The 14142-nt window shown below is 38.9% G+C and overlaps 1 protein-coding gene and 1 pseudogene across 1 annotated transcript; both read left to right on the top strand.

The window, feature by feature from the left end:
- The first annotated feature begins 3212 nt into the window (after positions 1–3212).
- HB-1 (homeobox 1) lies at positions 3213–6346 on the top strand. The gene is made up of 4 exons (XM_010249629.3): positions 3213–3817; positions 4327–4460; positions 4840–5079; positions 5539–6346. The coding sequence occupies exons 1-4, from the start codon at positions 3736–3738 to the stop codon at positions 5929–5931; spliced, it is 849 nt and encodes a 282-aa protein (XP_010247931.1). The 5' UTR covers positions 3213–3735; the 3' UTR covers positions 5932–6346.
- A 2450-nt stretch (positions 6347–8796) lies between these two features.
- Positions 8797–9651, top strand: LOC148792019 (WD repeat-containing protein DWA2 pseudogene; annotated as a pseudogene).
- Positions 9652–14142: the final 4491 nt, after the last annotated feature.

Genomic DNA, 14142 nt, shown 5'->3' on the forward strand with positions numbered 1-14142 from the left:
GCCTGGTCATTTTACCAGATCCAAGAAGCCAAGAAGTCGGAATTTTTATGAAAAGACGAAAGCATCCTTCTTCTCTTCGAAAAGTCTCTCCGGTCACAAATCACAACAACTCAGAAGTCGCAGGTCGCAACAAAGTGGGTGGTGGCACACTCGGGCATTAGTCGGCCGAGCGTGTGGAGCCGTACGGCCACCGGTGACGGGTGGAGGTGTTGTTTTTTCAAATATCCTGTAGAATTGTGTTTTACAAGTGCGTCCATGTAATTTATCGAATTTGTATAAAACTCCTAGTGTTTTCAAGCCCTTCCGGCTTGGACCACCATATCTAATGTCAACACCGTTAGAAGTTATTTTGATTATCATTTGGCTCTCTTAAAATTATAAGTAACATATATAATCACTTACTATGAACCCAACGATGAATGATGGATTAGAATATAAATTGAATGGAGACAAAATTACACACTAGGTTGGGAACCAATCACGATCAAACGCATCAATGCTTCATACACATAAGTTGTGAGTCTCACATGGCCCAGGTGTTTGGAGCAAATGTGTTTACTCGTAATTTGTTGTCTCCACAATCTCTAAAGAATTAAATTTGCATTATCATCAATTTATCATCATCACTATCATCGTCATCATCATAACTATATTTCACCATTATATGTTGATTATCATTTGACTCTCCTATAAATGACATCTACAATAACTTACCATGAACCAAAAATGGACCACATTCATCGATTCGACATCACAGTCACCACCATCATCACACCACCATTTAAGTCTTGTTTCAAGTTTCAACCATTGTTAAATTATTAAAACCTCCGATAATGGGTGAAAGTGGTAGATCATTCATTTTCTGCCACGTGGGCACCCAAAGCCACATTGACACTTAACGTGGCAATATTTTAAAAAATATCCGTTAGTAGGACGGCTAATGCCGACCAGATGCACCCAAGCTTAGTTGAAGACAACTCGGGAGGACCGATTTGAGACATCGGTCATCATCTCGAAGCATTTATGCAGCCCAGGCGTCTAACGCGCTATCCGACCTACGTGATTCACTTGCCTTGTTACATTCAAGCCATTTAATGGTAAACAGTGAGTGGTCGACTTAGTGACTGTTCCCAAGTGTTCTCTAAGATCCCGATAGTTGAGGCCTGTTACCTTCAAGTATGTCGGAGACATTCTAGCAGTTAAGGATTAAAATATCGACATGATACAGAGGCGTATCGAACCCGAGTTTAAAAAAAGTGCTTCACTAGAAGGAGGGATTTAACACGATTCAATCCTTTAAACCTAGGTCGCCTAGTATCCAGGAATTCAAGGATCTTAACCATTAAGCCACTTTCTATTTCATGATAATAAGTGAAATAAATTATCTTTTATTGAAATTAATTCTTACATTTAATCTAAACAAATAATATATTCAATAACTCCATGTATAAATTAAAAAGAACAATATTCAAAATTACTATTTTATAAACCAATAAAATAAATAATTTATCAAATCCACACATATATATAAATGATTTTTAATTTCAATAAATTTATACAAATAAAAATATTATTAATATACCATTAAAATATACAATTCCTATATATTTATATATTATTTATAGTTATTTTGACATTAAACTTGGAGTTATTAATATAATTATTGAATTTGTATGCATTTCCTCAGGGCATCCAATCATTTTCATATTTTTCATTCGTATCTATGCCTTTCTCAAGCGTATACGTATCCATAACCAAGTTGTTTGATACAATACCCGATATCGATACTTTAATCCTTAATGGCTACTTCCAGAGGCCTATATAAGGGCAACTCCTTGCCCTCAAACGGTATGCTCTCATAAGCCTTCTAGTTCTTATTCTACTCCTCTCAACTCGGTACTAACTTGATCGCCATAGCCTCCATGTCTGCATCCACAACCCGGGCTCTCTGATGCCTGTCTTCTGCACAAGTTCAAGACATTCCACATCGGACTCACCACTCCAGTAGGGACCGGTGCAAATCGAGCAACATAAAAAACTATGTGCTAATAAAAAATAAGTCATGGTGAAAATGATATACCTTTGTTTTATTTGATTTATGGTGTCTATTAATTTGTAGTGTAATTTTATTTGCCTGATGTAAATTAAAATTATGCAAGTACAAATAAAAAAAATGGAAAATTGGGTTTACTTTTAATTCAAAATTTGCTTTACTTCATCTAGAATGAAAAAAAAAAAGTAAAACCCAACTAGTAGTTTATTCCCCCACGATCACCTTCTAAACGAGTACTGTTTTTATCCTCTACAATTCTTTAAGTCCTCTCTATTTGGACTTTGTTGCAACAATAATCTTAATGATGATGGTATTTTCAATAATAAACAGAATGGCTGCAATTCGGTTGGATTAAGCTACATCCAAATCCAATTGGATAAACGAAAAAATACTGAATTTATTAATTACAATACAAACTTTATATAATTATGATATTATAATTACAGTTATATACTATATACATTATAATTTTCAATTGAAGTTCCAAAACCCAAATAGATTCAATTATATAATGGACTTACAAATTCTAAATAATCGAATTAGGTGTCTTAACTTTCCAAATTCCGTTAGCAGCCCTAAATTGACAAAATACCCTTTTTTAGGGTTGAATATGTAATTTATGGAAACAACGGGGACCAATAAGAAATGTGCAAAATTCAACTATACGGACCACGGACGGTATGGATGACGAAAACTGGTAGGAATTATTTTTGTACATAAAGGGGGAATGATAACATACGTCGGCAGTAAAAGTAAAAAGTGAAAGGAGAATAATCCAACCGTATAAGAAATCAAGATAATATGACAGAGTAGGTTGGATGCTCGAGGGTCGAGGGAGCTGACAACCAACCGACAGGAAAGGATGGAAACTAATTAGCACAGATCTTTCGAAAAGCATCGGGCACAAACTACGAGGACTTCACTGTTCCAGTAACCCTATCCAACGGCTCAAGTCTGCTGGCGTAACTGTCACCTACGGTGCAAATTAGTCAGACTTCCTCCCTCCGCAGAGCGCCTCCACATGCAGTGAAGTAATGGAACAGATGAAATTACTAACAACCCCCAGCAGCATCATCAAACGAAAAGGGTATTTCAGTCACTTTCACTTGGTTTCTATCACTGCACGCGAGTATATAATGCGCCTGTTCTACTCACCCTCAACTTTCTCTGCTAAGAACACCATACCGGGGACAGAAGCGGAGAGAGTGATAGTTTGAGAGAGACGTGGTGGTCGGAAATCGAGCTTACGCCCCCCGGTGCGTCGGACGTAGGCCAAAAAGCTTTCGTATAGTCTCTGCCTTTCTGCCTTTTCTTCCACTGTTTCAAGTGTTTGGTTTCTTCTTGGCCCGTCTTCTGATCTGGTCTGAATTTTTCAATAGTCTTTTGTCCCCGTCTGTGGCTCAGGTTGTCTGACTTACCCACCTGAAAACTTGAAGGAGCTTAGAAATATTGTTCCCGTGATGGGATTTGGTATTTGTCCATTGGAGACCCCGACAAGGTTATTGTGGAGTACTAGCTTCTTTCGTCACAAGATCATGATCTTCTGAGAATTAAAAAAGTAAGCTTAGAGACCAGAATTGTCGGGGGTTGTGGGGTTTGCTTTTCGCCGGAAAAATATTGACGGGGGAGGATTCTCCGACGATCTGACACACCTGTAGATACGAACAGTCTTCTTTTCTTTAATGGATTCCGGCCGTCTCTTCTTCGATACCTCCAGCCATGGGAACATGTTACTCCTCGGGAACGCAAATCCCCTTTTTCGAGGTAATCCATCGTTTGTTCCCTTCTCGCTATTTACTGTGTTCCGTTCTTACTTACTTACTGCCATTCGTACTGCTTCAGTCCATGAGCAAAAGCCTTTTTCTTCTCGTTTATCTTGACGTGGATAAAGATTGAATTTTGGACGTTCATATATTAGCAACGCGGACTGTGTTGTTTTCTGTGTATCAAATTGGAATCTTTCCTTTTATTGAAGATCTCTGTCGCTAAATTGCGTTTCCTCGTCTAAATTTTCACGAATTCTTATTTGTTGTTATTTGACCTTTTGTTAGCTTCAGGATCTGCTTTTTAATTTTTATCATCAGTTGTTTTTGTTAATCAATACTTAAATTTTAGTGTCAATTTGGTTTCTGCTTATCATACTTCTGCAACAATTTTAGCATTTAAACATAAATAAATTAAGAAGGCTATGTTACTTGATTTTAATATCTGCAGCTGATCTTGAGAAATTTATTTAAATTTACCGATTTTCTGTTGTGATAAACAAATTACAGGGATGAGATCGGTGCTGAACATGGAGGAAAACCCAAAGAGGCGCCCCTTTTTCACCTTGGCAGACGATCTGATAGATGAAGAGTTTTACGACGAACAGTTGCCGGAAAAGAAACGCCGGCTCACTCCAGAGCAGGTTAGTGACTTTCCTAGCTGGTTCATGCTCGTAAGTCGTATCTTCAACGTATCTTAACACCAAAATTCTTCAAGATATGGCATATTCACTAGCAATGCATCAAATCTCACTGCACTGTTATCAGCATCTGTCCCTCCTTTTTTCTTTCAAAACATCAGAGAGTGTGAATGGATACTCTTATCTAATTAAATGAACTAAATTGTTCCAACCCTGTTGAAAATTCCTGCTTTTATCGAAAGAGAAAAATTTCTCAAAAAAAAAAAAAAAAACCCCACTGATCCGGATCCCTCAAGGCTCAGTCTTAATGAACTTTGTTTAATTAAGAATTGATTATTCTGGGTACTTATATAATTGGCGGGGTCTTATCTCTTATGACTAGGTTAACCTCTTGGAGAAGAGCTTCGAGGCGGAAAACAAGCTGGAGCCGGAGCGAAAGACCCAGCTCGCCAAGAAGCTTGGTCTACAGCCGAGGCAGGTCGCCGTTTGGTTCCAGAACAGACGAGCTCGCTGGAAGACTAAGCAACTCGAGAGGGATTACGATGTCCTCAAATCTTCTTACGACTCTCTCCTCTCGGAGTACGATTCCATCGTCAAGGAGAATGAAAATCTCAAATCCGAGGTAAGCTGTAAGAAGCATGTCCCCTTCAACTTTAATTAATTGCAAATCTTATGCTTATCAGAAACTTCTTAATCTTCTAAATTTGGCATACTAATGAAGGAAAAAACAAGAAAAATTAAAATGGGTTTAACTTAAATAACGTAGTTATCGTTTTCTTTTCTGAATTCTAATTCCTATTGGTTTGGGCCCCCGGGGGAGAGGGTGGTGGTGGCCTCCGTTTGTATTGTAGCTCACTAGCTTTTCTCCTTAGTGGGGAAATTTGTAGAAAATAGAATCTGTTCTTCAAAGAGAAAATAACTGTCTTAAAGTTGATTGACGAATATACCACCATACTTTTTCTCGAAATGACGTCCAGAATCTTTCTTCTGAAGACGATAAATTTCACTTCAGTCAAGGGTAATCTAGTAATTCTGATCGACGTGTGGTTGCCCTTGCATGGTCTCGTGGTGGTGGGCGCAGGTGGTTTCCTTAACAGATAAGCTGCAGGCTAAGGAAGCTGCCGAGGGAACTATGATGGTGGGGCAGAAGGCCGATCCTCCACTTCCAGTTACTGCCGACGGTGAAGCGGTGGTCCTTGTAACAGTGAAGGTGGAGGACCGGCTAAGCTCCGGCAGTGGCAGTGGGGGGAGCGCAGTGGTGGACGAGGATGGTCTACAGCTCGTGGACAGCGGGGATTCGTATTTCCCGGCAGACGACGACTACCGCGGTTGTATGGGCCCGGTCGATGGCATGCAGTCGGAGGAAGACGACGGTAGCGACGACAACCAGAGCTACTTCTCGGACGTCTTGGCGGCTGCTGAACAGCAACACCACGAGGCGGGCGAGGCCTTGAGCTGGTGGGTCTGGTCTTGAAGTCTTCTTCTACAATTCCCCAAATGGACAGAGCAACCTTAATACATGGTTTTTTATTTTGTGTTTTGTGTAGTACTAGCTAGTTGTTTCTATGTGTAATCTCTCGTATTCTCTCCCCCTTGGCTTGTTGCTTATTTAGAAGACAAAAAAGATGAAAAAAAACTCGATCTCTCTCTCCGCAAATTCATAGCTGTACAACTGGTAATGGGGGCGGAAGCAAGCAATAACCACTGTTTAACCTCCGCTTCTTGGGGATATTAATTAGCTTAATTTGGGTATGAATATGATATTGATTTGGTCAAACAAATTGAATACCAAATCATCTATGTAGTAGCTTAGCTAGCCTTGGCAATGGCAATAGTGTACTTTTCTTCTTGTTACTGTTTATTCAATCAATGTTCGACTGTTCATGGTATCTCCCGGTCCCGGCCGGCGATCATCTATGAATGAATGAAATCTTCCTTTTAAAGCAAGGCAAGTACTTAATCCTCCCATCACTTGGCAACTGAACTAGCTAGCACAGAAATTAAGACTGACTGCTCATATTAGACAACTGAACTGCTCATATATATATATATATATATATGACTGACTACTCTTATTATATATGGGTCGATATATATGGAATTAATGTCGGTGGACTGACGAGTATTAATTTCTGATATAATTATATATGAACACTTAATTAATTACTAATTACTAATTACTATTTACTAATGGGTCGTAGAGGTTGGCTTCTTCTCGAGTCTCCGCCGAATCAAGGCTTGTGATGGTGCGTAATGATCGAGAGAGAATTGATTTGAGTAGTGATGGAGATGGGTTTGACGTAAGAGACAGCCAGCTGGGTGGATTGCGGGGTTGTAGTTGTAGGAAGTAGGAGTGTGTAGGACCATATTCCCTGTACAGAGAGAGAGAGAGCTGAGAGCAGATGTACACACATTTTCAGGTTGTATAGATTTGGTGGGAAGGATGGTCATATCTCTTTCACAAAACCCTCCCATTTTATTCCAATAGCAAACAAATCAACGTCTACTCGACTAGTCCCACCTCCTTTTCTCCACCTCCCCACTCCTTGCCAATGCCAACCACCACCCTGGTAGGGTATCAAATAGGAATAGGACATTAGGACCTCTCTCTCTCTCTCTCTCACAAGACCATTTGCTTCTTGGATTATATAAATAAGCAGTCTCTCTCAAAAGACTACTATTTGCCTCTGGGTTGATATAAATAAGTAGTGGTCCATAATAGATAAAAGGTTACACAGTACTACAAAAAGGCAGAGACATGTTTGCATGTCAAATAACATCATCATCCACCCGAGCAATTGCTAAGAGACGTCATTCCTACATACATTAATAAATAAAAATCGATGCTTCATTAATTTCTAGACTTTTTCAACTTCTTTTTTCTGTTTATCTATACGATTGACTTTCATATATACATGCATTATATATCACTCATCAATTAGATATACTGGTTTTCTATATAATTAAATATTTTTCTCACTTACTGGTTTTCTATGAATGTTCTCTCATACAGGGCACCTAAATTTAACTTCTATTTTTCAAGTTGAGCAACTACCAACTACCAATATTGGCCAAAACTATTCTACTGGAATTCATTCCAGGTTCTACGTACATGGCTATACACAATAAGAAGGTATTAAGGCCCCATTTGGTTCATGAGAATAGACGTCTACAATTAGAATCAGAGTGGCCATTCCTATTTTAATTGACTGTTTGGTTGGGCAGAATTAAAATTCTATTTTCATTCTTGGTGAAATGGTATTCTCCTATTTAAAGGAATAGCCAATTTTTATTCTGATTCTTGTCAGAACCAAACAAGGACTATGAGAATAGATTATTCTGATTCCGATTCTGGCTGGTTCTGACTGTAAACCAAATAAACCATAAAGCAATTAAATCAATTTGCAGAGTTAAATGGATCCAGCTGCAAGGAAAACCGGATTATTTAATTTTGAATTTAATTCTTAACAAGCAAGCATGGGAGCTTGAGAGGCCAAATTTTCAATTGAGCAAGCATAAAGCATCACATATCCTCCCTCCCATGTGATGCAGCTCAACACCTACGCCACAGTTTTTGGTTCACAAATGAAGAAAAAAAAAAAAAAAGAATATCAACAACTTACAATAGCATAAATCGGAATCTCTTCTTTTTCTTCCATGTTTGTTTAACCTCTTTTTTCTTCATCAAAATTCCATTCTAACATGATAAATGTCTAATAAGTTTACACGGTCCCCCTCCTTTGAATTGTATTGTAGGCCTCAAACCTCTTTTCTTAACCTGCCTCTTTTGAATCTATCAACACTCACTCTGCGACCATCGAAATTGACGAATCCTGACCATTCATTCACCAACGTTCGGATTGGGATTATACCAAAATCTTAAACATTTCGGTGTAGTGTAATTACGCCAGGGACATCCAACGGTTGTCTATTTAATTTTTTTTTTTAGCCCACCACAACAAGATAAGATAAAAATAGATGATAATAATGATGGTGACGTAATGACCAAGGCTTCCTACACTGGCTCGATCGATTAGACTTCTTATCCGACGTCTCCGAAGTCCAAATATTCTGCCACGTGGATCAATGATGTGTCAACGAGGTAGATGACAAAGTTTACCTCCTCGGTCCAAGTGAACCATATAGAAGCGCAGATTTGCTGCAAACAAAAACTCTGCTCACGGTGCACAAAAATTGAGAACTAAAAGGATCAGTTCGGGAAAAGCGAAATGCCGAATTTGCCCTTTACTAATGTTCAAATTTTCAGAACGAAATGCCAAATTTGCTCCGTCTGTCTCCATCTCCGTAACATCAGCAAATGATCTGATGCCGCTTCCAACAATTGCATATGCTAAGCATAGACAGCCGCAGCAGGTGACGAGGACAAGTTCGAGCGGTTGGCACTGGTCCGGTTCAGTTACTGCGATCTGGTAATTTTAGTGATTTAATGCAGCTTAGTACAAGCTGAATTTTCAGGTGCAGGAATGCAGGGAGGATCAACGGGCATCGGTTATGGTCTCAAATACCAGGCCAGATGCATTGTAGATGTCAAAGGCAGATATAAATCACAACCAGCTCCATTTGACCCGACTTTGCGAGGGTTTGTTTTCTCATCCTAACGAAACGAGATCTGGGATCTCTCCTCTTGCCGCTACAATCTCCGAAACTTCTCCATCGTTTTCTCGTCATATGAAGCAGCTGTTTCCAAATCTTTGGTGGCATCTGGAAGGAGTGATGAGTTGATTGGCATTGATGAAAGAAATATTTTCTGGAGATTGGATTCTGCAAAAGGTACAATTTCAGGAAACTGTTGATATACTGCATTCCTACTCTGGTGGAGCATGGGATCCGCATGATCAGAATGCAGTTCCAACAACATGTGATTCATCAATCCAGTTTTGGGACACAAAGGATGATGAAGAAGACGAGTTCAACTGAGCATGCACATGCTCGCAATGTGGATTATGACACCAAAAAGCAGAACAGAACATTATTGTCACTGCAGGGGATGAATTTGGAATACATATTTGGGATGGAGTTGAACAGGTTTAATCACAGGATTCAGAGTCCCATTGTTAGAAGTGATGGATGTGGTAGCCATGTGATCAGAGGTTCCACTATCCAGAATCCATACTTCTGAATCAATGATCCAAGTAGGTGAAGTGGATGACTTACCAGCAAAGTTGGCAAATGAAATGCTGGTATTGTTCCCTTGTTAATCCAGCAATCAGAGATCCATCTGCAGCACTTACATTTTGGATGGCAGCCTTCCCATTTGATCTGTCCAATCCATGATCTTGACCGGTTGGTCATCAAGATTTTGTTATCACGATTTGGAGGATAACCGACCATCTCATAGCACCGGTCTTTAGTGTGACCGATTTTCTTGCAATGGTCGCAATAGTATCATGACCAATCTTTTGTGTTCTTTGTATTAGATTTCTATGAACTGGTTACCTAAAATGCTGTTGCATCAGATGTTGGAGATCGTCCATCGGCTAGGTTTGGTGTCTTTCATCTTGGAGTACTAAAGCATAGACTTTTCATATGTTTGGTAATGGTTCCATTCCCAAAATGTTGTATCGGACATTACTAAATCTATCATCAAGTCCCATAAGGAACTGGTATACTCGCTCGCGTTCTCGCTCAACGAGGAACTCTTTTGAAAATTTACACGTACATAGGCCACAGATGCAATCGGGAATACTGACATAGATAGCAAGCTCGTCCCATAGGCTCTTCATTTTTGTGAAGTGCACGGTGACAAAAAGATTGTACTGTTTAAGAGAGTTCAGGTGAAAGATTCGAGGAGCATTGCTCTGAGAATACCTTTTGTCTTCAAGATCTTTCCATATGTCCCTTGCACTATCGATGTAGGCCACACTATCGTGTAGATCGCGCACTGGGGCAATGTAAATCCATGAGATTACAAAAGAGTTGCAGCGTTTCCAGGCTCATTGCTCCATTGGTTTGCTCGAGTCAGGCTTTTCAATTGATCCATCTACAAAACCGACTTTGACTTGGCCCATAGAGCATACAACATTGCTTTGCGCCAAGTTGCATAATTATCGCCATTGGGAGGAGACGAGTGATGGAAGGGTGGTTGTAGAATCGGTGAAGTCTTATCTCCTACGGAGGTGAAGGCAATCTTATGGTGGGGGAAGCTGGTAAACCCACCCTGTTTTATGAATTGTTAAGATATAGTAACTTCCATCTTCTACTGCTTTCGTTCTGTATTCCTTGGTCCAAGCTTAGTGCTGCTGCCCAGGACCCGCCATTGCAGTAGTTCTTCCAGAGGAATCGGCAGGAGAAAATATGCTGCCACTGCTCCTGAACCTGGGTGGCCTCAAAGCATACAACTGCCGAAATGGACCTACGACTTGATAGAAGAGAGACCGTCGAAATGGAGATTTTTCACCTTTCAATGCCACGCCTCTGCATATGCTTCATCAGCCTGAGTGTCGAACCAGACAAAAACCATCACCTCTCCTGCCTTGGATGGAAAGAGAGAGAGAGAGTAGAAGAGGAAGACGGAGTAGATTTAGGCAATTTGTTAGAAAGGATCTTTTAGCAAATTTTGGAAAACATATCAGTCATGTGATGTTATATGTGGCAGAAAGTTTAGTACTCAGAAGGTTTTAGACAATTGTAACACAATTTGGGAGTACTTTTAAGACAATACGTAAACAGTAAGGATAGAATTAGTCAATTAACTAAACCATTTAATAAATTTGTCTATTATCTATATCTATATAAAAACCAGAGAATTGAATCATTAAATGATTGATTCAGTTCGGTTGTGGTTCAATAAATCTAAAAAAAATCAAAGGACAGGTTCAGTTTGAAAAATTTCTCTACAGTTAGTAAATAACTGCAGAATACTTCTTTTTATCCCCATCAATGCCATATCAGTAAAGGTGTTGAGGCTTTTCTTCTCAACGCAGAAAACGTTGAATTGATGTTTATTGAAACAACCCCTAACATGGATACATAGAGATATATCGATACTTTGATGCCAAATGGATCAATTGGTAAGGCCTTTGACTGTCATAGTGGATGCTTGGAATAAAATCCTGTTTTCAATTGGTCCAATCTGATCCAGTCCAATGTGAGTCCATTATAAATGGACCAGGTTTAATCCAATTCAATAAATATTTTGGACCATTTTGGACCGATCAATCCAGCCCAATTCAATGTCTGAACTATCTAATCTGTTCAAATTTGTTTTTATTTAGATTGATTTCAATTCAAACCTGGTCCATTGACACATATATTCTTATCTTATCCACATATTGTCTTAATCCAATCCAATCCAATATAAATTTATTACGAATGGACCAGCTCCAATCCAATCTAATAAATATTTTGAACTGGCTTGGTTCAATCCAATATGTCTTGTTAGCCCATCTAATCCATCCAAATTGACTTTGAACTGGAAGGAATCCAACTCAAAATCCTACATATAAGATTTCCCTTCCCTCAAATTTTTTTTTTTTTGAAGGATGTATTAAACTAAACCAAAATAACAAAGTCCGAACTGCCCTTCACTCAATTGCAGTTCGGACTGGACTTCCCAACGAGTGCTCTACCTTTTGAGCAGTGTATTGGTATGGGTGGCAGATAAGTGATCCAATCATCCAGACAAAGCCAGTCAATCTATTTGGTCTATGTAATGCATATAGACCATTAGATTGGAATATTACGTTAGGTTTTATCAATAAATCCAGCTACATCCACAATCCACATCCAATTTGTTGGACTTGGATTTAATCTGCACCGATTTTATTGTGCTTAAAATGACAAAAATTAAAAAGTACCAAAAAACAAATTACTTTTTATCTTAGACAATAAATGTATATAAATATAAAATATTCAATCTATATTTAATAGCTAGATGGACTTCACCTTCGAGTGGAGAATATGAATGTGGATGGAGAATCAAATAATAGACAATTGCTGAAGTCCACCAAAAAAAGGGGCAAGAAATTAGAAAAGAAATAGAACTCTTGCTGTTAGGGTAAATAGTGGACGGAAAAATCAATTAGAACTAGAAGAGGTATGTGAAAGAAGCAAGGTAAGTTCCAAACAATAAGCAGAATTTACTTAACCAATTGAACCTGCAAGCCTTTTTGCTGGCAACAAATGCAGGAACAGGATGATGCATAATAGCTGCCACCACCAATTTTCATTCTTGGGGAAAACACTACTCGTCAGGGACATATAAAGCGGAGAAAAGAGCATGAACAAAAACAAGAGGTGAGAAGAAAGCATATATAAAGAATGAAACATATTAATTACATTTGCTAATCTTCATTTTTCTTTTCCTTTTTTTTTATACACTGGTTCCCTTTGTATGTGGATGTTGATCTGGCTCTTAGGGGGGTGGTCTCATCATCCTCCCTCGGAATAATACGTCCCAATTACTGCTGTTGCAGTTCATTCAAAATGCTTCTTCAAACCTCCATAGAAGCCCACTTCAACGAATTCTTCCTGATCCAACATCCATGTTAGTGTGTTAGCCTGTTAGGAACGCTTTATATGTACAAAAAGGAGGCAACAGTGTGAGTAACTTTCCCCAAATTTCTATCTTTATCCTCAATGACCCTTGGACCCACAAACCACAATGAAGTTGGAAGTTTCCTTCACATTGTACAAGGTCGTCCTGCTGCCACCTCACATTGCCACAGAGGATTATATTAGATTTGGTTCGAGTCCTCAGATAACAAGACATGCATGCTTTTCTTGCCTGGTTTGTTGTTTGGCTTTGGATTGTCTATTGGATCCAAAGTGGGTAGAACCTTCTGATAAACAATGGTGGAGTCCAGTGTGTATATTCGAAGAGCAAGGGAGGTAACAGTAGGGCTCTTGGCTGCAGCAGATAGGGATGACCAATACCACCAATCATTCTTCAAGTACTCTGTCTTAATCATGTCCTCGAATATGATAGTTGCTTGAACCATCTGCAAGAATAAATCAATATTTTGTTCAAACTTCATTCAACTCATGAGAAACTAAGAGAAGAAAAATGAATAACAAATAATTGTCCAATGGGTCTCACCTAGCACATACATAGTGATAAGTAAACCTGGAAAATCACATTCTATGGATGATAAGATGTAAGTGGTAAATGGTGTGCAAGAGAAGCTTGGATTCTTGCATCCATCAACTCAATTGAGTTGATGCACGATCCATCTGTGTCCCTAGGGTGGACCCACTGAATGTCATGCCCCGTCTACATGAATGTGAGCCATGTCTGACCACGTTACATGTATGGATGTACTGAGGTGGATTCCATCTCGAATACTACCCTCATATATAAATATTGCTATGCATACATACATTTTAGTCATCATTTCTCGTCAACACCAACTACTTTTCTTAGTAAATGTGCAGACAGAGTAACAGAGTAACGTTGGATGGATAGGCCATTTTAGTTACAGATCAAAATTTGAAAATAGCAAATATGTATATAAAATCTGATGAGCAATTTAAATTCCAGTTGCATAATAAATGATGGAATACCAAATAAAGGAAAGAATTCAATTTACCTCAAATATGGACTCTGCAGACTTAACATATGCACGCCAGGCACATCTCAGGAACCATGCAGCAGTGACCAACCTCCAGGTCTGCAGTTCTATTATCTAAACAAGATAGAGAATCTCTATGATTCATACATTCATAT

The sequence above is a fragment of the Nelumbo nucifera genome, chromosome 4 (genome assembly GCF_055504915.1).
Source record: "Nelumbo nucifera cultivar China Antique chromosome 4, China Antique-T2T, whole genome shotgun sequence".
Lineage (NCBI taxonomy): Eukaryota > Viridiplantae > Streptophyta > Magnoliopsida > Proteales > Nelumbonaceae > Nelumbo > Nelumbo nucifera.